At 33.7% G+C, this 19,048-nt stretch overlaps 3 protein-coding genes, 1 long non-coding RNA gene and 1 other non-coding gene across 10 annotated transcripts; 1 reads left to right on the plus strand and 4 right to left on the minus strand.

The window, feature by feature from the left end:
• Positions 1-739: 739 nt before the first annotated feature.
• LOC149727000 (U6 spliceosomal RNA) lies at positions 740-846 on the minus strand. The gene has a single exon (XR_016386316.1). It is a non-coding gene; the product is annotated as a U6 spliceosomal RNA (small nuclear RNA).
• A 165-nt stretch (positions 847-1,011) lies between these two features.
• Positions 1,012-3,088, plus strand: LOC149727001 (uncharacterized). Of its 2 annotated transcripts, none has more exons than XR_016386271.1 (3): positions 1,012-1,759; positions 2,308-2,419; positions 2,899-3,088. It is a non-coding gene; the product is annotated as an uncharacterized LOC149727001 (long non-coding RNA). The 2 variants fall into 2 exon arrangements; XR_016386270.1 differs by having other exon boundaries at positions 1,040-1,699.
• A 212-nt stretch (positions 3,089-3,300) lies between these two features.
• Positions 3,301-7,410, minus strand: LOC149727002 (uncharacterized). Its single transcript, XM_089890614.1, has 7 exons — positions 6,928-7,410; positions 5,466-6,570; positions 5,192-5,408; positions 4,722-4,924; positions 4,294-4,656; positions 4,097-4,240; positions 3,301-4,005 (listed from the first exon to the last, which is right to left on the minus strand). Exons 5-7 carry the CDS (start codon positions 4,418-4,420, stop codon positions 3,947-3,949), a joined length of 330 nt encoding a protein of 109 aa, XP_089746740.1. The 5' UTR covers positions 4,421-4,656; positions 4,722-4,924; positions 5,192-5,408; positions 5,466-6,570; positions 6,928-7,410; the 3' UTR covers positions 3,301-3,946.
• Positions 7,411-7,548: 138 nt separating this feature from the next.
• On the minus strand, positions 7,549-10,762 carry LOC149727003 (procathepsin L-like). The gene is made up of 7 exons (XM_089890613.1): positions 10,603-10,762; positions 10,201-10,340; positions 9,771-9,956; positions 9,253-9,444; positions 8,666-8,831; positions 8,171-8,276; positions 7,549-7,860 (listed from the first exon to the last, which is right to left on the minus strand). The coding sequence occupies exons 1-7, from the start codon at positions 10,691-10,693 to the stop codon at positions 7,758-7,760; spliced, it is 984 nt and encodes a 327-aa protein (XP_089746739.1). The 5' UTR covers positions 10,694-10,762; the 3' UTR covers positions 7,549-7,757.
• Positions 10,763-12,601: 1,839 nt separating this feature from the next.
• Positions 12,602-19,045, minus strand: LOC149727004 (procathepsin L-like). Of its 5 annotated transcripts, none has more exons than XM_089890612.1 (10): positions 18,515-19,045; positions 18,373-18,430; positions 17,680-17,710; positions 17,209-17,348; positions 15,857-16,051; positions 14,848-15,039; positions 14,086-14,254; positions 13,536-13,641; positions 13,068-13,173; positions 12,602-13,005 (listed from the first exon to the last, which is right to left on the minus strand). In XM_089890612.1, exons 2-9 carry the CDS (start codon positions 18,391-18,393, stop codon positions 13,074-13,076), a joined length of 954 nt encoding a protein of 317 aa, XP_089746738.1. In that variant the 5' UTR covers positions 18,394-18,430; positions 18,515-19,045; the 3' UTR covers positions 12,602-13,005; positions 13,068-13,073. The 5 variants fall into 5 exon arrangements, with proteins under 5 accessions (XP_089746738.1, XP_089746736.1, XP_089746737.1 ...); XM_089890610.1 differs by having other exon boundaries at positions 17,680-17,792; XM_089890611.1 differs by having other exon boundaries at positions 18,373-18,436.
• Between the last annotated feature and the right edge of the window lie 3 nt (positions 19,046-19,048).

Genomic DNA, 19,048 nt, shown 5'->3' on the forward strand with positions numbered 1-19,048 from the left:
ACCTTAATTACGGTGAATATGCATTGTAAGGGAATTAATCGTGTGATGAGTAAAATGTTGGAACAACGGCTTTGAATGACCGCTTGTATTTAAAATGAGGGTAAATTCTTGAGTTAAAATAATAAAAATAAAGAGTTTAGTAATAGTCAACAACAAAATATATAAAACATATAAAATATAAAAAATATACAAAATATACAAAATATACAAAATATACAAAATATACAAAATATACAAAATATACAAAATATACAAAATATACAAAATATACAAAATATACAAAATATTTTTCTGTGGAAATATTACTATATTAAAAATTTAGAAAAATAGTTCTCGTGTAAAATATTAATATTAATAATTATATAGTAGGATGGGGGAGATGGGACTTCTTTTTACTATCTTTTCTCGCCCCATTTATTAGTAAACAAAAAAAACACTAAAAGAATTATAAAACCACGCCCATACAAATCCCACAGACCGGTGTTAATTGTTTAAAACAAGATAAGGATATTTGAAAATTTTGTGCAAAAGGTGTCCCGTCTTCCCCAACCCTGTTATATAGGAGGTCCAAATGCAAAATAACCTCTGTATGTGCTCCATTTTTTTGAAATGTTGATGTTGTACAGCCAATAATTGTGTAGTAAAACTAAGCATTCGATTGTTGCTCTTATTTATAGGCTACCTGCGCCTTAAAATGAGCTAAATCGCTCATATTTTTTAATGTATTGCCTAAAAAATTAAAAATATGGAACGCTTCACGATTTTGCGTGTCATCCTTGCGCAGGGGCCATGCTAATCTTCTCTGTATCGTTCCAATTTTAGTATATGTACTGCCGAAGCTAGTACATTTAGCGTTTCTTTCCATCTAGATTAATAAGACGATGAAAAAAGGGCTTTTAATTTAATGGGGAAACTCCCCGGCGTCTACGCAGTGTCGCACAGACATAGTTAATACGTCATAAGTGCGTTTACGGGTACGCGCGAGTTAAATTTTACGTTTTAAACTCTAAAACCGATATATTTCGACCTAAAACATTAAATTGTACATTTCCTTTATTAGGTAATCTCCCTATTCTACAAAAATGAAATAATTGTGTCAAGGTTATTCCCCTGCGCGCTTGGCTTACTGCGCCGTCAATTTTCTCAAGTTTAAATTTTGGCTAAAATTTTGCGTTAAAAGCCTTTTATTACCGTATTTATTCATATATTATGATTAGGTTTAGTTTAAAATGATTGCTAGGCAGTAAAAACAAGTTTTTTGTACCTTGTGTAACTTTTATTACAAGTATTACCGATAATCGGCCGTTTTAGCAAATGCAAAATTTTTTTCACTAACTTTTTTGTTAAAATTGTTTTAATCTACTTAAACTTAGGCTGTGATAGTTCAAAGTTAGCGGGAAACCTATACCAAAGTATACAATTAAACCTTTTTTTCTGAAGTTTTTGATTTTTTATTGCATGCAGAAGTGCTACAGGGCTATTTTTAGTTTAGTCTGGCAAAACATCAGTTGTTTGCTCAAACTGGAGGCTGTTCTGTTGTTGATAGATACTTTTTGTGGCTTGCACTGCGTTTAACGTGAAAAAGTTGAATATATTTGTCAAAATTTTGTTCATTTTCTGTAAAATATTGAATTTTTGGCTCTGCTGGTGAAGAATCCGCTGTAAAATTTCAGATTAGGCTGATTGGAAAGTGTGAGAGGTTGGTAGTTAAAGGTTATAAGTTAAGGGGTGGGAACACTGGGAACTATTGGTTATACCGGTAAGAGATTAAAGGTTATTTGGCTTGGTGGTTCGTTGTTAGGATTTGTTTAGTGATCACTAATCAGATAACGAGGGGGGGGGGGGGAGATTCTTCAATAGCACTGAATTTTTAACTTGTTTCTTGCATTATTTATTGTACAGTATTGAAACTTTAACATAACATATAAATAAGTATGCTATATGTTGCCAAGCTTTTTTTATGTGAACAACTCAGCTATTATATATGTAATTAATAACTAATCATATTTTGCATTTTCTGTAATTTATTAACATTTTTACTTTTTCCAAATAAATCTAATTGAGTAATTGCTAATTGGAGCGCTTTAAAACAAAGGTGTACTACAAATGAATATACTGAATGTTGTTTAAGCCTAAAAAAATTATTAAAACAACAAAAAGAAAAAAAAAACAACGAATTTACAATTTTTTTACCTCGCTCCTAAAAAAAACTATTCAAATCCAAATTCATTAAACCTAAAAATTGTTTGTTGTGTGAATAAAAGTTAACATGATAAAGTTTAAAATGCATTTGTTTTATTTTTGAAGGTATTTATTACGAACAACAGTGTAGCAGCAGCCCTTCTTCACTTGACCATGGTGTCCTTGCTGTTGGGTATGGTGCTGATAATGGTCAGGAGTACTGGGTGGTCAAGAACAGGTTAGTATTGCTTTAACTCAGTTGTCACTAATAGGTTGTCCAAATTATCAGCTACACATAAAAAAAATAAAATAATCACCCATAAAGTAACATACTTGGTAACTCGTAAGCTGGCACGAGGTGTTTGGAGCAGAACATTCTTGTTAAAAAAGGACTGACGTTTTCCAGCCATGCAATAAAGTAGGTTAGGTTCATTCATACTATAATAGGTAATGTAAAGTATATGTTATTTAGCATTCAGCTATTCAGAAAAAAGAACACCCCAAAACTGACACAATGTATAAAACTGGGCACCTGTGTTATTTATAACAATTGTTGTTGCCCTGCACTATATGGAATGTATTTATATAGCTTAAAATAATTAATAATTATTCTAGTAGATGATTGTCCTATAATTTAGAAGTAAAAATAAAACCTTGCTTTTAGCCAACAAAATGTATGCATTGAACTTTAAAATGCAATATTCTGTTTTATTCCAGCTGGGGCAAAGGCTGCCATCAAGATGGCAAAGAACAAAAACAACAACTGTGGCATTGCTACCCCATTGTTTAAAACTAATTTTTAAATGCTAAACTTGTGTGCATTTATTTTACGAAAAAGTTTTTAATTTCTGTATGATCGCTTCCTTTTAAGTGCAATAATAAATTTAATTTACATAGCAATTATAAACTGTATTAAACTAAATAAAAAAGTGCATAGCTTTACTGAGAAGGCAAAATTAATAAACTTCATTCAAAAGGTTAAAAGTGTGGAATATTAAGCGTTCACATTTGTTATTTAAAGAAAATAAATATGTACCGCTGAGCAAGTTTAGTACCAAATCTGGAATAATACAATAAACGTATTCGCTTTTATTGTTGGACAACTGTTTCCATTTCTACAGTCTGTCTTTGACAAAAAATTCTTGGTTCCGCTGGTCGTATGTTGCCGGATTCATTCCATGCAGTATCAGTTACCATAATGTTGTTTATGTGTATGGGGGTCTCTTCGTTTTTGCACGGTTTACATTTTATTTCAACTGTTCTGTGGTATGGCCACTTCACAATAACCACTAGCTCGTCCTGTTTCGTTTTAAATAATTCCGTTTGCTTTGTGACATCATAGGGTCTATTGTTGGTAGTGTTGGTATAATTGTGCAGTGTCTAGCTTGAATTCTACAAGTAGCTGGGTTTGTAGGTTTGTGGAATAGAGGTTCAGCTTAAAGCAGGGGCTGTGAAGAGGCCATAGATAGCTCTGTTATTTATAATCATATTCCTTGTGTCAGAACATCTGGCTTCTTTTTCTTTTCTATGTTGCTAAAAAAAGTCATAATGATTCACAAATAATGTAAAACTGCGTTAAAATTTTGAAGTTAATATCCAGCAAGCGGCAACTGAATTTTCCATTTTGCCATGACCCGACTGTTATTCATCACGCAGTCACGAATGTGTTTATAGAAAGTGATGATTATGTCAATATTTGTATTGTTTTACTCTGTCGACGTTCTGGACCAGTGTGTATGTCACACAGTTTTGAAAATGGTAGATTCTACATATCGATTGCAGCCGGGCTATTAAGAAGTACCAGTAAAAGCCCCCAGGAAACATCTGCAAAAAATAATCAACCAAGTGATAAATTTTCTAAAAACCCTAAACATTTTCTGTTTTTTTCTGGTACAGTAGGGAGGGGAAAACATACGTCGCTTGTCGTATACGTCCAACAGGTGCCTCACGATGTCCAAGGCATACTCATTTGTCAAGGAGCCGGTACACTCTATATTAGAGACCATTACCAAAGGGTTACCATGATATGGACAAAGATATTGCTTTGTCCCACATACACCTGTAAAAACATTAAGTAAGTAAGTGTTTATTGAACCTACTGTTCATCCTTACCTCTGCCACAGATGAGACCACTTGCAAACTCAATAAATAACCTGTTTACAAGTGGGTTTTCTGTTTTCTCATATTTGCCTTTGTATTGGCTGCCAACAGTTCTGATGCAGAAGTGAAGGTAAAGCATAAAAACGAAGTGGAACCTGATTCTGGGACCAGGTTTTAAGGTCTACTTGCACACATTGTAGGTCTAACTGCTGACACACCTGAACTTAAAATTTAAGTTATTACAGCTGTAAGTTTTGGTGCATAAAGCATGTTTCTAATACACATACCAGAAGTAAGACTGTTTGTATCTGGAAGCAAACTGCCTAGTGTAGCTTCCGCAATATCACCTTCCTCCTTTTGTTCTTGGGCCCTCGTCTAAATTGATATCATTATAAGTTATATGAGTTACAGTGCATAAAGCTTGATTTTAATTAACATACCAGAAGCGAGCCTGTAGAAATTTGCAAGCAAACTTTTTATGTAGCTTCAGCGATATCACCTTTTTCCTCCAGATCTTATAGGAATTCCTTGAACGTTTATAAATCGCTCATATCGGCCAGCAGCAATTTGTCTGCAGGCTCATTAAGAGTTAAAGGCGTTCAACACTGCTCCAGTTATAAGTACTTAACACCAATAAGTTCACCTGGTGGTAAAAACAAAAAAAAAACAGGGTTAATAATGGCTTGATTATTTTGTCTTAAGGCTACGTAACATTATTTTAAATATTTCTTCGAAATGATAGAAAAGATCATGTTACCTAAAAAAAACATAGTGAAGGGAATCAACCACAAAACAACAGTTCTTAAACCAAAATATGAATAAGAAGTGAGGGAAAAAATGTGTGTAAAAGACATGAACAGTACAATGGGTGGAATCGGCTTCAATGAGAGAAAAACCAAGGTTGCTTTACCTGTATATTGGCCCAGGTGTATTACCATGTATAGCACTGTGCCGCATTTCTTGTTTAAAGACAGCCTTGCTAGCTTATTGGCTGTGTGGAGCACTGTGGCGTTATAGCTAGAGATCGTTTTAGGAGACGATACAGCAGCAGCAACGCTGTCAAAATTTCATCTCGATATTCCCTTCAACAGATATGTTTTGAAAGTGCAAGTCACTTGCACTTGTACCTGGATAAATTAAACATTACCAGTTTAACAAGGATTGAATTTTCCAGGGATTATTACCTGGAATAAATCAGTTTAAAAGACCCTCGTCCACATCTGTAAGTTTTTAGCATTCTGTTGCCCTTTTTTAATTGTCCCATTTCAATATACAATGCATAATTTTCAAGATCTGTGATACACTTTACATGCTGCTGCTGCTCTTTCCATATCAATGATGTGAGTTCCGCATCCAAAAGTGGTACCCCTAGTGCACCAGTAAATGTTTGAATCAGTTGGCCCATCAGTTGTTTTATTTCTTCTTTGAATCTTGTTTTTCGACAGCAGTGTTTTGCAAGTTCTGTTTTAGTATGAAAGATTTAAAAAAACCACTGCCGACCAGCTGCAACATATTAGCTCGGATTAATAGGTTCAAGTCCTCATTACTCGAAGATGCATTGGGACAACTGGCCGAGAAAAATATCATAGAGAGGGTGGGATTCCAATGCGCTAAATAAAATGCTAAATGTCCAGATGAACAATTGTTGCTTCCCACTTGTGAAATAGTTTGTTAACATTAGGGCGACTTGAACAACAACTTCTATCAACGTGTATAAGGTCTGACAGGGGACATTGGCATTGGAGTAACTTTCCGCATTGGAGTAACTTTCCGTCAATGGCATTGGAATATATTGTTTAAGGCAATATTGTTTAAACTTCCCTCTCCTTCTGTAAGTACCAACATGAGTATTTGGAAGTATTTGGTTGCCAACGTTGGCGACCCATGATAATGTTCCTTAAGCGTCTCCCGCTTTTTTGTGATGTTTTTGTGGACATTGACTTTTAAAACTGATTGAAGTGAGTTTGGATTTTTTGTAAATTGAAATAGGTAGTCCACATCTAGCGGATCGACAATTACTCGGCTCCAAATGATAAACTTTTTCTTGCATTTCGAGCATTCTGGATATTCTGCCGCTAGATTATCAATGTGCACCACCTGTTGAGTGTGATGATAAAAGCCAGTACTTGTAGGTTCTTTAGAGCAGCCTGGTTAAAGACAAATAAATATTGCTCTCCAGATTTTTTTTGGCATTCACTGCGGTAATTTATGCGCTACATATCTTCCAGGATTTGGCCTTGTCCGCATTGTAGTGAGGGCTGGGAAAAATCCCACCACAGTTTATCAATTCTGTTTCAAAATAAATAAAGCATGAACACTTTCAATTGAAAACCAACAGTATTAAAATATCTCATATTGGTCTACACTGCCTACATTTAATTTCTACTGTTTTTCTGTTGTAGACCTCTGTCCCCACATTTTTGACTTAATGTGAAAAACATTCATGTTTATACCTGTTTAAATGTACAAAACATTCAGTACAATTACTCACTAGGTATATTATAGTTTCAATGCTCTCTAAGACAAATTAAAAAAAATAACAAATATATATATATATTTCATAATTAATAAAGTAGTACACATGTCATATAGGACATTTTTAACACAACAAACATTTGGATTTAAAGTTTACCAAACAAAACTTACCACGTACAGTTAAATTCCCAGGTATACAAGCGATACTTTTCAAATTCTAGAGTTTTAAAAACAGTACAATTCGGAAAACTGTTCCTTGCAAAACTGCTGAACTAATCCGTGATAAATCAAAAAATACGCTTCAAATCAATACTACATTAACAAACACAAAATTAACTGGATATTGACTGGAAATACTAGTAAACTAGAGTTTTAACGCTATTTGCGAATGCGTTTTACTTGCCGAGCAGTCACAGACAACAAGACCAACTTTTTTAAACTCTGACGTCATCACGATCAAAATTGTGGTCGCTTGCTGAGCTGTGATTGGTCAAAAAAAATCGAGCAAAACGAATTGTGGTCACATTCTGAACTCTGGTTGGCTGTAGCGTACCAAAATTATCGACCAAAAACGAATTGTGGTCATTTTTTACGTTATGATTGGCTGTAGCGTACCACAATTCTACCTCAAGCAAAAACGAATTATGGTCGTTTTTCAATTTGTGATTGGCTGAAGCGCACCACATATCTCCACTAAAAACGAATTGTTGTCGTTTTACGACATTTACCTCCATAAGACCAACCCCTTACACTATTATGTGTATACACGATTTTGTTTGACATATTGCCAGGTTTAGATTATATATGTATAGATTTATTTTCGTAGGTGGTATAAGACACATCACGGCCACTTTTGTATATAACAAGCCAAGCAAATTTCAGCGAAAATACAAACATTCGTAAATCAAAAATCAATAAAACCAAAGAGATTAAAATCTTTGACAAAACACTGTTCGGTAAAATTATTATTTACAAGTTTTGACACTTTCAAAATAGTAGTTTTAGACAGTTGGGTAGCTAGCTTGGGTAGCAATGCCACAGTTGTTGTTTCTGTTCTTTGACATCTTGATGTAACCGTTAAGGTGACCCCAGCCTTCTCCCCAGCTGAAATAATAACATAAAGTTTTTGCAAACGATAGGCAAATCGATTTGTTTAGAAAACAATAGCGAATATTATGTTATTTAAAAAACTATGAGAAGGGAATGAATAGCAAAACGACAGTTGTTAAAACATTCTGGGTCATAGCCTCATACGCAACTGTTTATTTAAAGTGGCCATGCACCTACTTTTTGTGCATTACGCTTTTTTGTGCATGATTGTCAATTTAGACAACTCATTAGTGACCACCGATAAAGAAATGACTGTTAAGTGTACTGCCCAAGCATTGCGTTCTCAATGATACATATTACATACCTGTTCTTCACTATCCAGTATTCATTTCCATTATCTGCCCCGTAACCAACAGCAAGCACACCGTGATCAAGAGTTGTGGTGCTACACATTGGCTCGTAGTAAACTCCTGCGAAGGAATAACAGGCCATAGTATTAAGGTTTAATTCCAATAGGTAAATGTAGTCGAAACGGCGTTGGCATTTATAAAACACTGTTGTTGTCGTCTCAAATCACAACAACTAATATAGAACTGCAAGTGTAAGATGGGATACCGTAAGCACCTTAACCCCATATGTTTCCTGATCGTGTTACAACGCTAGTTTAAAGTCGCGGGGCTACAGTTATTTATTCTTGTATATGTTCTTTGTTTACTACTAAATGGGACAAATAAATAGAATGTCCCATCCTACCCCACCCTACTATACATTGTTGTGGCTGGACAACTTACTCAATTGACTGTGTTTTCATTTTCATTCAAGCTCTATCAACAGCCAACCAAAACATGACTTAGGCTACCTGATCCATACAGTTGAAAACTTATATGAGATGCATCTATAGCAACAGACACCGGCCCAATGCTTCCCACAGCTTTCTCAAGCTGGGTTTCGCTACCAGAAGTAACATCAACGCAACCGGTAAGAGTCGCAGCGATTGAGGAGTTATCGAATCGGCAGTGGTCGTTCTAGAATTGTAACAAAAATATTACTATGTCTAATTTTCAGTGGTAAACACTGTATACACCAATTTTTAGCGATAGTCCATGCACAACCTTTCCAAGGAGCATACACCTTTAAATCAGGAATAAATGAATGTATGTAATTATTTTTTAATCTTGCATGCTGACGGGGCAAGCACATATGAAATAGGTGACCTGTTTTATACACTCGTTATACCTCTTACGATTTACCATCTGTATAAGTTAAAGGGTGAATATATTATTGGGCGGAACATTTTTTTTTAAAGCATAGCTGACAATTCAAACAAGCCATCAGGACCATTGGGTTGGAGAAATTATTATTGTGAATTTTTATAATTTTAATAAAATCCACACACATAATTTTAATAAAACCCAAAGACACTTTAAAACCACTAATAGAATTTACCTTCGCTTCGTATGGATAGTCTGCCTCGCTTTCAACGCCACCAGCAAGAAATATGTAGTCAAACGCATAATCCATTATTCCACCACCGCATCCTTCATCGCCTTCCTTAAAACTGCAATCCATCAGTTGCTGTTCACTCAGAGACACAAGGTTCTTAGTTTTTGCGAAATGTTGGCCCTCCAATGATCCAGTCTGTAACCGAAGAAAATAGTTATATGAGGGTGGCGTAAAATGGAACATATTCTCATCCTCTTTCCTTTTCTAGTATGTAAAGCTACGAAAGGGAGTATGGTTTTCTGAACGAAGCAATATCGGGTATACAACTGAGTAGGTAGGTTTTTGTGTAATGTTTTATATTTGTTTAACTGACCAAGTGTAGTCCCGTTATTGATTGAAGCAATAACCGTTAAGAACATACACTATTACTTGAGTACAGCATTGGTTAAAAAACACACAAATCGATAATTGCATACTGCCACTTACAAAAGTACAAAATATACAATACAAAAAAAACTCACGGTACTAAAGGCCCAGCAGCTGCCGCATTGTAATTGGTTCTTTACTGGTGTGACGTATCCGCGAGTCCTCCAATCAATAGAGGTCGGGTTCTCTACGAATCCTCCAACAGGTTGCGCTGAACAGAATCCGTTTCTGGAGTCTTTGCGCATGCGCGGTAAGTACATTGCTGTGAATTCATCGTTTTCCTGACAATATAGAATAATATACAAAGAACTTAGTAGTTGTAAGTGTAGCGATTGGTTAAAAAAGGTGTATTGATAAAGTTGGGAAAAAGAATAGATATGTAACAATAAAGATTTCCCAATGCATTTAGGTGCATAACGAGTGATTATTATTTTCTTTTTGGTTTTTGAACTAACCTTGTAATAGATTAATTTAAGACCTGCGTAAACTTTATAAACAGTTATTAAGAAATATGGTAATTTATACCAAGTCTGCGAATTTTGTCATAGCCATGGTGTAGGTGTGAAGTCCTTCGTCATATTCGTAATTATGTTGAGTCACAACACGGAGGTTCTTCTCCCAAATCAATTGTCTCTTCAACTCCTCATGGGATGCGTACGACTTCCCTGGAAGATCAAATTGACATTTCACAAAACTTATAAACATTTTTTTTAAGAAGTTTGAGAAAATCAAAATTGTAGCCGAGCTATTATTTTAGCGAGTTGTAGTGGGTAATATAAAACAACCGATAAAATTAAATAAAAAAATGTTCGGGTTAGATGATCTACATATTGCTACCAATATGGATGAGTTAACTTCGGCAAGACATTAAACGGCATACATACTCTTACGAAAGTTAATAAAACAAAAGATAAAAAGTTAAGTTACCGTGAGTATTTTTCCATTCATTCCACTTTAATGACGCTGTGTCACGTGATGCAACGTATGCGACGCAAAGCGCAAGTACCAAAAGTTTCATTTTTGAATAGTAATCTTATTCAAACTGCCGAAAAAGTTCACTGTAAATAAAAAACTGCATTACAAAATTTACAAAATAAAATAAAATACCTTGAAATAAAAATTTTAAAATATAACTGAAAGCTTCAACAACTTAATTTAACTCCACCAGAGACCATATACTCATGCTGCAAACAACTGATACTGTTATAAAGATGACTGACCAGTTGCCTATACTCTTCATAAGCATTTTTACGTTGACTTTTGTCTGTCACGAGTACTTTTGTCACGACTAATGCTGGCGCATTAAAAACATTACTGAATCAGCAGCACGAATTGTGACTGTGATCAATTCATACACGCCAGTGGCTCACTGCTATATGGAATTCCAATCTTGCATTTTAAATCTTTCCTGCGCTTCCGAATCTGCTGCTATAGGTACTGGTTCGGGATCTCTTTATATAACTGTGTGAGGCAATCCAGTACTCGCCGTAACCGCACCGGAAAACTCGTGACGTTTGATTAGGCGGTCGTAGAAGTGAAAGTACAATAGATGTTGTTGAATTGTAGCGGAATTTACAGGCACAGCACGCGGTTTACATTAACGACTGTTGTAGGTTGCAAATATCGGTTAAATGCGATATTAAAAAAACACTTTTATGTTTACTATCGTTGGGGTAAATATACATGAAGCGAACAAAACAACAGTATTGCCGTTTCAGCTAATTTTCTGCTGAAATAAGGGTTTAAAGAAGGCATGCACGCTACTAAACGATCGGGCTAATGTACACCAGTGGGGTAAAATGGTACATGTTTTCATTTTGCTTCCCCGTCCCATGCGTGTTTATAGAAATATATATTTACAACTCCTTGACTTCAAAAGAGAGTTATTAGAAACACGATCAGGAAATATGAGATTTGGGGGATAACAGTATCCCATCTTACTCCAAATAGTACTAAATATACGTATAGGCATGTTTAGACGTTAGCAATTACTAAACAGCAGTTGCTCTGAACCAAATTAACTAAAATAAATTGCCTATCAATTAAAAGTGGCAACGAGAACAGTTTCCGGCACTTGATTAAATACATTTTAACTGCGTGTCTACTAATGTCTGGTTTTAGAAATTGTAATAAACAAAACAAGTACTCGTGGTGCAAAACATTTTTAGAAAAACAACTATTTGAGTTTTAAGGCCCGTATTATATTAAAGTGGGTAGGGTATATATTACTGTGGGGGTAAGATGGGACGCCATTCTCTTTTCTCGTCCCATTTGGTAGAAAAAAAAAAATTATTTACAGAATTATATAACCATAGCCTGGCGACCCTAAAACAACGTTGTTAATTGATTAAAGTACGATTAGGAAATATGGGTTTTAGGTGCTAACGGTACCCTATTTTGTCTGACACTTTATAATTTCTAAGAATGTCAAAATCTGAAACTAAAATCTTAATTTAATGTGTTCAAATAGGCTCTCATTTGACAGATTAGTTAAACAGTAACCTTATAGTTCAAAAGTTCATCTTACTGTACATTTCCACACCCATCGTTGTTGAGTTATTACAAAGCAATTAAACAGATTTTCCCGAGAATTCATAGCTAATATTGTGATTGTTTTCACGTTGGAGGTATAACAACCGCAAAATACACTTTCAGTTCACTTGTTGATCACTTACAAACTGTACATTGTGTTTAAAAGATCTGTTACGTTATGTGTGCGTCTTTTTGTGTTCTTGGACAAGACGTTCATTAAAACTGTTATAGCTTAAACCCAGTGGCCATTAAAGAGTCCAAATTATCAGCATTTATAAACTAATTACCCAGAAAGTTACATAGGTGGTAACTACTAAGCCTGTTGCATATTACCAAATGCCTGTGTTATAATTGCTTAATTCCCACTATTAGAGAATGAATGAGACACATTACATTTAAAATTTTATCTTTATGAATTTATTAATCAGTCTCCGCTGAGCATTACTTAAAATCTGGAGTTCGCTTTCTATGTCACGATGACGTCATTGTGACGTAGAGAGCGAATATTGCACGTCTGCATAGAGCAGTGACCAAGAGACAAAAAATAAAAACAAAATCTAAAAATAAATCTTGAAAAAAAAGAAACATGTTTAGATCTTTGAAATAAAATTAAAATGTATATATATACACTTTAACACTGCATGGTTTAACAATGTCTAAAACATCATTAATAAATGACATAACAGAAAAAGAAAGTGACACACATGATAGGGAAATTACTATTTACAAATTCGAGTTAAATTAGGGAGACATTTGAAATTTATTTCATGAGGAAATGGGTTTGTAGGAATGTAGGACCTGTAAAAAAACAAGGATTTAGAAAAGTAATAAATTTTATATAAAAAATAATTAAATCTTACCAATCCTTAAACAAGAGGGTAACTGGCTTGAGTGGCAATACCGCAGTTGTTGTCACGGTTACGAGACATCATAATGTAACCTTCCATACCCCAGATTGGACCCCAGCTATATATCAAAGTTATTAGTTTACTAAATACAATTTTTTATCAATTTGATAATATTTTTGCTTAAGTTATAATATATATGGATAAAAATTTGAAAATGGTACATTTTTTGTTGATTTTTCTTTTGAACTGACGACAATATTGTACTTTATAAAAGTCAGTCAGGATTTGCAAGTGATTAAAGACTAAAGAAAAAAATAGCTTAAATGTACAATTTCCAACTAAAAAAAAGTCCCAAAAAATAAAATTCATTAGGTAAATATGCTACAAAAAATGTGTAATAGCAAAATTTTTCGTTTAGGCTATTTCTATGCTTTATATTTAATTTTTTTATTGAAGTTATTATTTTAACTAAATGTAAACCTGTTCTTAACCAGCCAGAAATCTTCACCATTGTCAGCTCCAAACCCAACAGCCAACACACCATGATCCAACTTAACAGAGCTGCATGATGGCTCATAGTATACACCTGTTTAACATAATAACATTAACTTGTCACTCTCTGTAAAAAAAAATTAAAGAAAGACAAGAAGGAACAGCATAATGTTTGAATAATATCTTTTTTGTCACCTTAAAACGAAAAAAATAATTTTAAAAGCAAAAAAGCGATAAGTAACAGAATAAAAAATAAAAAAAGAATAAAAAAAAATTTTTTTTGTCGAACCTGACTTAAATGTCTCTAGAAAACAAATCTTGAATTTTTTACAAAAGCAAAAAGACGAAAAGGAACAGTATAGACAAAAAAAAAGAAAAAAGAAATAAAAATTAAAAAGTTTCTTTTTTCAAGAACCTGACTTATATTTTTCTCAGAGACAAATAGTAAACTTTTTACAATAACAAAAAGACAAGAACTAACAGTATAGACAAGAAAAAAAAAGAAGAAAAAAAAAAACTTTCTTAATTTTTTCCAAACCTGACTTGTACATCTGAAAGGATTTATGTCCTGCATCAATGGCTACAGAGATTGGTCCAACATCAGCAACAGCTTTCATAAGAGCAGACTCACTACCCCTCTTAATGTCAACACATCCAGTCAGTGTTGCACCACTGTTACTACGCTTGTACATGCATTGTGGTTCATTCTAAATTGGTCAAAGGAAGTAGTGGTAAAAAAATTGACTATGCTAAAACAAATGTGACTTTAATGCTGTATTTACACGGGTTTTCGGTATTTTTTTTACATTTTCACATACATATAGCCAATAAATGTTTAAGTATAATAAAGGTCTTCTTGTAAATATTATTGACTGAAGATATGACATGGGTGTCTTACTTTATACACCTCATGTCTGCCTATGAGTTACCATGTATAAATAGTAATGTGCGGGAGATGGGACACCTTTAGCACAATATATTCATATCCTATTCATGTTTTAAACAATTAAAAACGGCCATGAAAGTCGTGAGGATACGGTTCTATAATTCTTTCTTTGTTTACTACCAAATGGAATAAGAAAATGGACCGAAAAGGTGTCCAAACCCTACTATATATTATTTTGTGGGTGATTGTTTCAGTTTCTGTTTGCCTAACATTTTCCCCACAATAGTGGCAACATCGAGCCTTAAACCCGGTACCCTCTAGTTTGTGATCAAGTGCTTTAACCACTTGTTATAACAACTATCCTTGCCCAGCCAGGCAAGGATAAATAAGTTACATTCATACCAACCAATCTACCTTTGCCATATATGGGTATGAAGACTCAGTATCTATTCCACCATTATCGAAGATATATTCAAACCCAAGGTCCATCAGACCACCCTGGCATCCATGGTTGCCTTCCTTCATGCTGCAGTCCACAAGATTTTGCTCGCTGAGTGAAACCAGTTTACCAGTCTTCTTGAAATGCTGTCCTTCCAATGAGCCAGTCTGGTGGTAAATTGAGGATCATTTTAGAGGTTTTATATGCCTTTATAGTACTGTAGGGCAGTGCTCTTCAACCTTTTTTGGGTTGGTGAACCCCTAAAGTTGTTGCAACAAACTCATGTACCCCCGATTGCTTTAACGTAAAACTAAGGATGTCATCAAGGAGAAATTCGTACAAAATTAAGTTCCTGTTTAGTCGAAAAGCACCGCTAATCAAAATCATTGAGAATACGTGGTTTGTTGTTAAAGAAAAGATTAGTTTCACAATTCCCAGTGATGCAAGATATAGAATTCCAATAAAAAAACGTAGAAAAGTGGCTAAAAAAAAAATGTTCAAAACTCAATATTATTGCTGAATACTTTTGAGTTTTGTGATGCACCCCTGTATACCCTTTTGTACTGGTGCACCCCTGGCATATTTTCCCGGTTAAAGAGCACTGCTGTAGGGTGAGATGGAATACCGTTAGCACAAAAATCATTTTGTGGATTTTTTTGTTTACTACTAAATAGGACAAGGAAAGAGAATGAAAACTTTCTATGTTACCCCACCCTGTTATGCTTTGGTTACTCCATAGCAATGATCTTGTTTTTTGATAATACCAATTGCACATAACGCTCACTTCATGCTCACTATAGAGCTATAACATGGGTGTCTTTATACAAAAATCTTAAAACTATTCTTCCAAAATACACTTGCAAATTATTAAAATGCAAAAGTAGTTGATTCAAATTAAAAATTGTCGACACTTTCCGAATTATAAAACCATACACTTCATTCACATATTTATAACATTTAATTGTTTTTTTTACACCAACTCACAGTAGAGAAGGCCCAACAGCTTCCGCATTGTTTTTGATCTTTCACGGGGGTGACGTACCCCTCTTTCCTCCAATCAACATTCTTAGGAGCAATCACGTGATCCCCGACTGTCATGAACGTCATGTTGCAGAAGCTCATCTGATTGGTCGGCCTGGTCACCTGACTTGTCATTAGCTCACGCCATTCGTCATTGCTCTAAAAAAAATATTTTTTTAAAAACTTTATCATTTGTTATTACATGAACTTTTTTAGCAGTACATAGCTTTTAATTTGTCTGGGTGTTCTGGTATTTGGTCAATCTTTACCTAAATTTAAGGTCCCAGAATGCTTTACTGACCTTACCCATTTAAACAATAGACTTTTAATATTTAAAAATAGGTAAAAGTATAATTACATTTTTCATATGGCATACTATGTAATAACCGATTTTTTGGCACACTTCTAAATTTAATTTTACAATGCTACAAAAATGTCATTACTCAAATAATAATAATAAAGTATTTATTCATTTATTTCCTTATTTATTTATTATAATTTAATATAAATATACCTGCTTACCTAACTCAACCTACATGTATAAGTACACCGGGCCACAGCAGCATTACATGACATAATAGTTAAATCCTTTATTGTTTGCATAATATGCCCTAGTACTTCCAGGCACAGCAAACAGATATAAAAGTGGGTTTAACAAAAAATGTTGTGTGCTTGGCACATTTATTAAAATGAAACAACTCTGTATGGGCTTGGTGTTTTTGAAATTAATATAACACATTTTAGGTCAGAAATGCTATAAAAACAGACAAACAAGAAGTGATACTGTATATAGTAATGCGGGAAAAGACAGTACACAATTTTCAAATATCCTGACTGTGTTTTAAACAATTAACAACGGTATTTAAGAGTCGTGGGGGAAAGGTTTTATAATTCTTTAAATGTTCTTTGTTTACTACTAAATGGGACGAGAAATAGTTTGAAAAGGTGTCCCATCTTCCCCCATCCCACTTTATATACACTATGCCATATATACACTACATAAAACATCACCCAATGCTATCCAGTGCGTTTCAACGTTTTTTAAGGCGACCTAAATATAACGCATATGCAAAAAATTCTTTAAGTAAAAAACTTCATATAAAAAAAAAATTAATGTTAAAGCAACAAGTAAAAATTTTGGACCACAAGTACTCAGCTAACCAAATCAAATGGGAATCTACATTAACTTGCAATTAGGGGCTATGAACCAATACCCAATTTCAAACATTTTTCTAAATAATTAGGCATTATATAATTACAGTTATTACCAAGAAAAAAAATATTGTCTTAGTAATTTTTAATTAGAAAATTCTCACCAAGTCAGCAAATTGATTGGTGTCGACTCTGTATGTGTGTTTGCCCTCATCAGCTTCAAGGTTATGTTGGGTTACATATTTAAGGTTCTCTAACCAAATGTATTGACGTTTCAATTCCTCTTCAGCCCGATACACTTTGCCTGCGAAAAATGATTCCTGTTTTACCCGATTTGATTTGTGTGTGTTTTTAGCCAACTTTTTTCCATGATTTTATTCTTAAATTCAGCTTTACTTGTAATTTAAATTCAGCTTTACTTGTAATTAACAAAAGGCATAAGGTAATTAAAATAAGTTGTAATTAGCGACAGAAAAAAATGATATAACTCATTTATTTCCTTACGTTTCCACTTAAAAAAAAAATTATTTTAAAAAAATGGCAGACCTAATAAAGATTACGTTAATTAATACAAAAAACAGCATTAGCAACTAAAGGACAGCCGTTATATACAGGTGTTTAACCCACGAACTCACCATAAAGTGTTTTCCATTCTTCCCATTCATTCTGGAACACAACACTAGCATTTGAGAATGCAATAAACAGAGCAAAAATAACTAAAAACTTCATTTTTTCTTGAGAGAATTTGCTGCAGTGTAAATTAAAGTCACTTTAATAGCACGAAATATTTAGATACCAGTATAGCAATGCAAAAAAGGTATTAATATTAAAAAAAAATTAAACGCATAGTAAAAAAAATGACTCAAAAGTACTAGATCTACTTTTTTTTAAAAACAATATTAAAATATCTTAAACAGTTTTATAATCACTTTGATTGGTATATCATGAATGTTTTGATACATATCAATTGCATTCAGAACATATACTGCTCTGAAGGGACAAAAACTCTTTAGTGGAAATGCAACTTGAGAAGTTAGTTATAAACAGCTATGCATTAACCTTTAACCATGCATTGGGCAAATGTTGATTTTGCACCAGTGGACTATTAGTACTTAGCAAATCTTGGTGACACATTTGATTTATTTGGCAGCATTTGATTGCAATATATCATTTGCTTGAAATATAGTTGTTTTAAATGTAATAAAATTTCCACTGTTGTAATATTAGAAAAATGCTTAAAACAGCCCAAAAGGTATAAATATTTAGCATATATTTGTTTCAGATTAAAAATAAATTGTAGAATAAATTATTAAGATTTGTTAAAACACCTTATGCGACGACCATATCATCTATGTGTTCACATGTTAAGAGCTGTGTGTATCATACCTGAAACTAATAGTGTTTAAAAATAAACTTGTGTAAATGAAAGTCACATAACCTTTTTTTAAGTTGCTCTTTTAAACAACCAACCTTTTTAAGTTGTGGATCTTGTGGTGTACGTGTATTCCTTTTTTTAACATTCCAGGAAATAGGTTAACAGTTTTTAAATGTCATTGTGTTTGCATAATAGCATTGCAACCATTTCTGAGAAGTGGAATTTCACAAAGTTTGTTCAGTTGCGTGTTTTGCTGACCGTGCAAACATGACTCAGCTTCCAGGGTTATGCATACATGCATGTGATGCATAGTAAACATCACAAGACCAAAAACAAATATCAGCTACGAAAACAAGGCTGTTAACCCTTTAAACTCATTTTTACAACAGAATAGAACAAACTGTCTTTAAAATCCACTAAAACTGTCCTCTGACTGAATGTGGTGCAACAAATTCTAGTGTGTGCATTGCAATTCAACATAAACATATTTTGCAGCTACAATTGCCTGCAAAACAAAAGGTATTTAGAGCAGTATAACAAAATCAATTGATTTACAAAATATTAAAACTTAAAATAAAATATTTAATCAACTTACCTTGTAAAGTATGATCTCATTAAATCTGTCTGCA

The sequence above is a fragment of the Ciona robusta genome, chromosome 12 (genome assembly GCF_009617815.1).
Source record: "Ciona robusta chromosome 12, ASM961781v2".
Classification (NCBI taxonomy): Eukaryota; Metazoa; Chordata; class Ascidiacea; order Phlebobranchia; family Cionidae; genus Ciona; species Ciona robusta.

What these genes read in the sequence shown, in the direction of transcription:
- LOC149727002 (XM_089890614.1), bottom strand. Translation starts at nt 4,420, where the DNA reads ATGCTTTACCTTCACTTCTGCATCAGAACTGTTGGCAGCCAATACAAA. An exon ending in TGGTCTCATCTGTGGCAGAG is followed by an intron (nt 4,241 to 4,293) that starts GTAAGGATGAAC and finishes ATGTTTTTACAG; the next exon opens with GTGTATGTGGGACAAAGCAA. An exon ending in GGACGTATACGACAAGCGAC is followed by an intron (nt 4,006 to 4,096) that starts GTATGTTTTCCC and finishes TATTTTTTGCAG; the next exon opens with ATGTTTCCTGGGGGCTTTTA.
- LOC149727003 (XM_089890613.1), bottom strand. Translation starts at nt 10,693, where the DNA reads ATGAAACTTTTGGTACTTGCGCTTTGCGTCGCATACGTTGCATCACGT. An exon ending in GCTGCTGGGCCTTTAGTACC is followed by an intron (nt 9,445 to 9,770) that starts GTGAGTTTTTTT and finishes CTTCGGTTACAG; the next exon opens with ACTGGATCATTGGAGGGCCA. An exon ending in ACTATCCATACGAAGCGAAG is followed by an intron (nt 8,832 to 9,252) that starts GTAAATTCTATT and finishes TTACAATTCTAG; the next exon opens with AACGACCACTGCCGATTCGA.
- LOC149727004 (XM_089890608.1), bottom strand. Translation starts at nt 18,564, where the DNA reads ATGTTAAAAAAAGGAATACACGTACACCACAAGATCCACAACTTAAAA. An exon ending in GCTGTTGGGCCTTCTCTACT is followed by an intron (nt 15,040 to 15,856) that starts GTGAGTTGGTGT and finishes ATTTACCACCAG; the next exon opens with ACTGGCTCATTGGAAGGACA. An exon ending in TTCTGGCTGGTTAAGAACAG is followed by an intron (nt 13,174 to 13,535) that starts GTTTACATTTAG and finishes TTTGATATATAG; the next exon opens with CTGGGGTCCAATCTGGGGTA.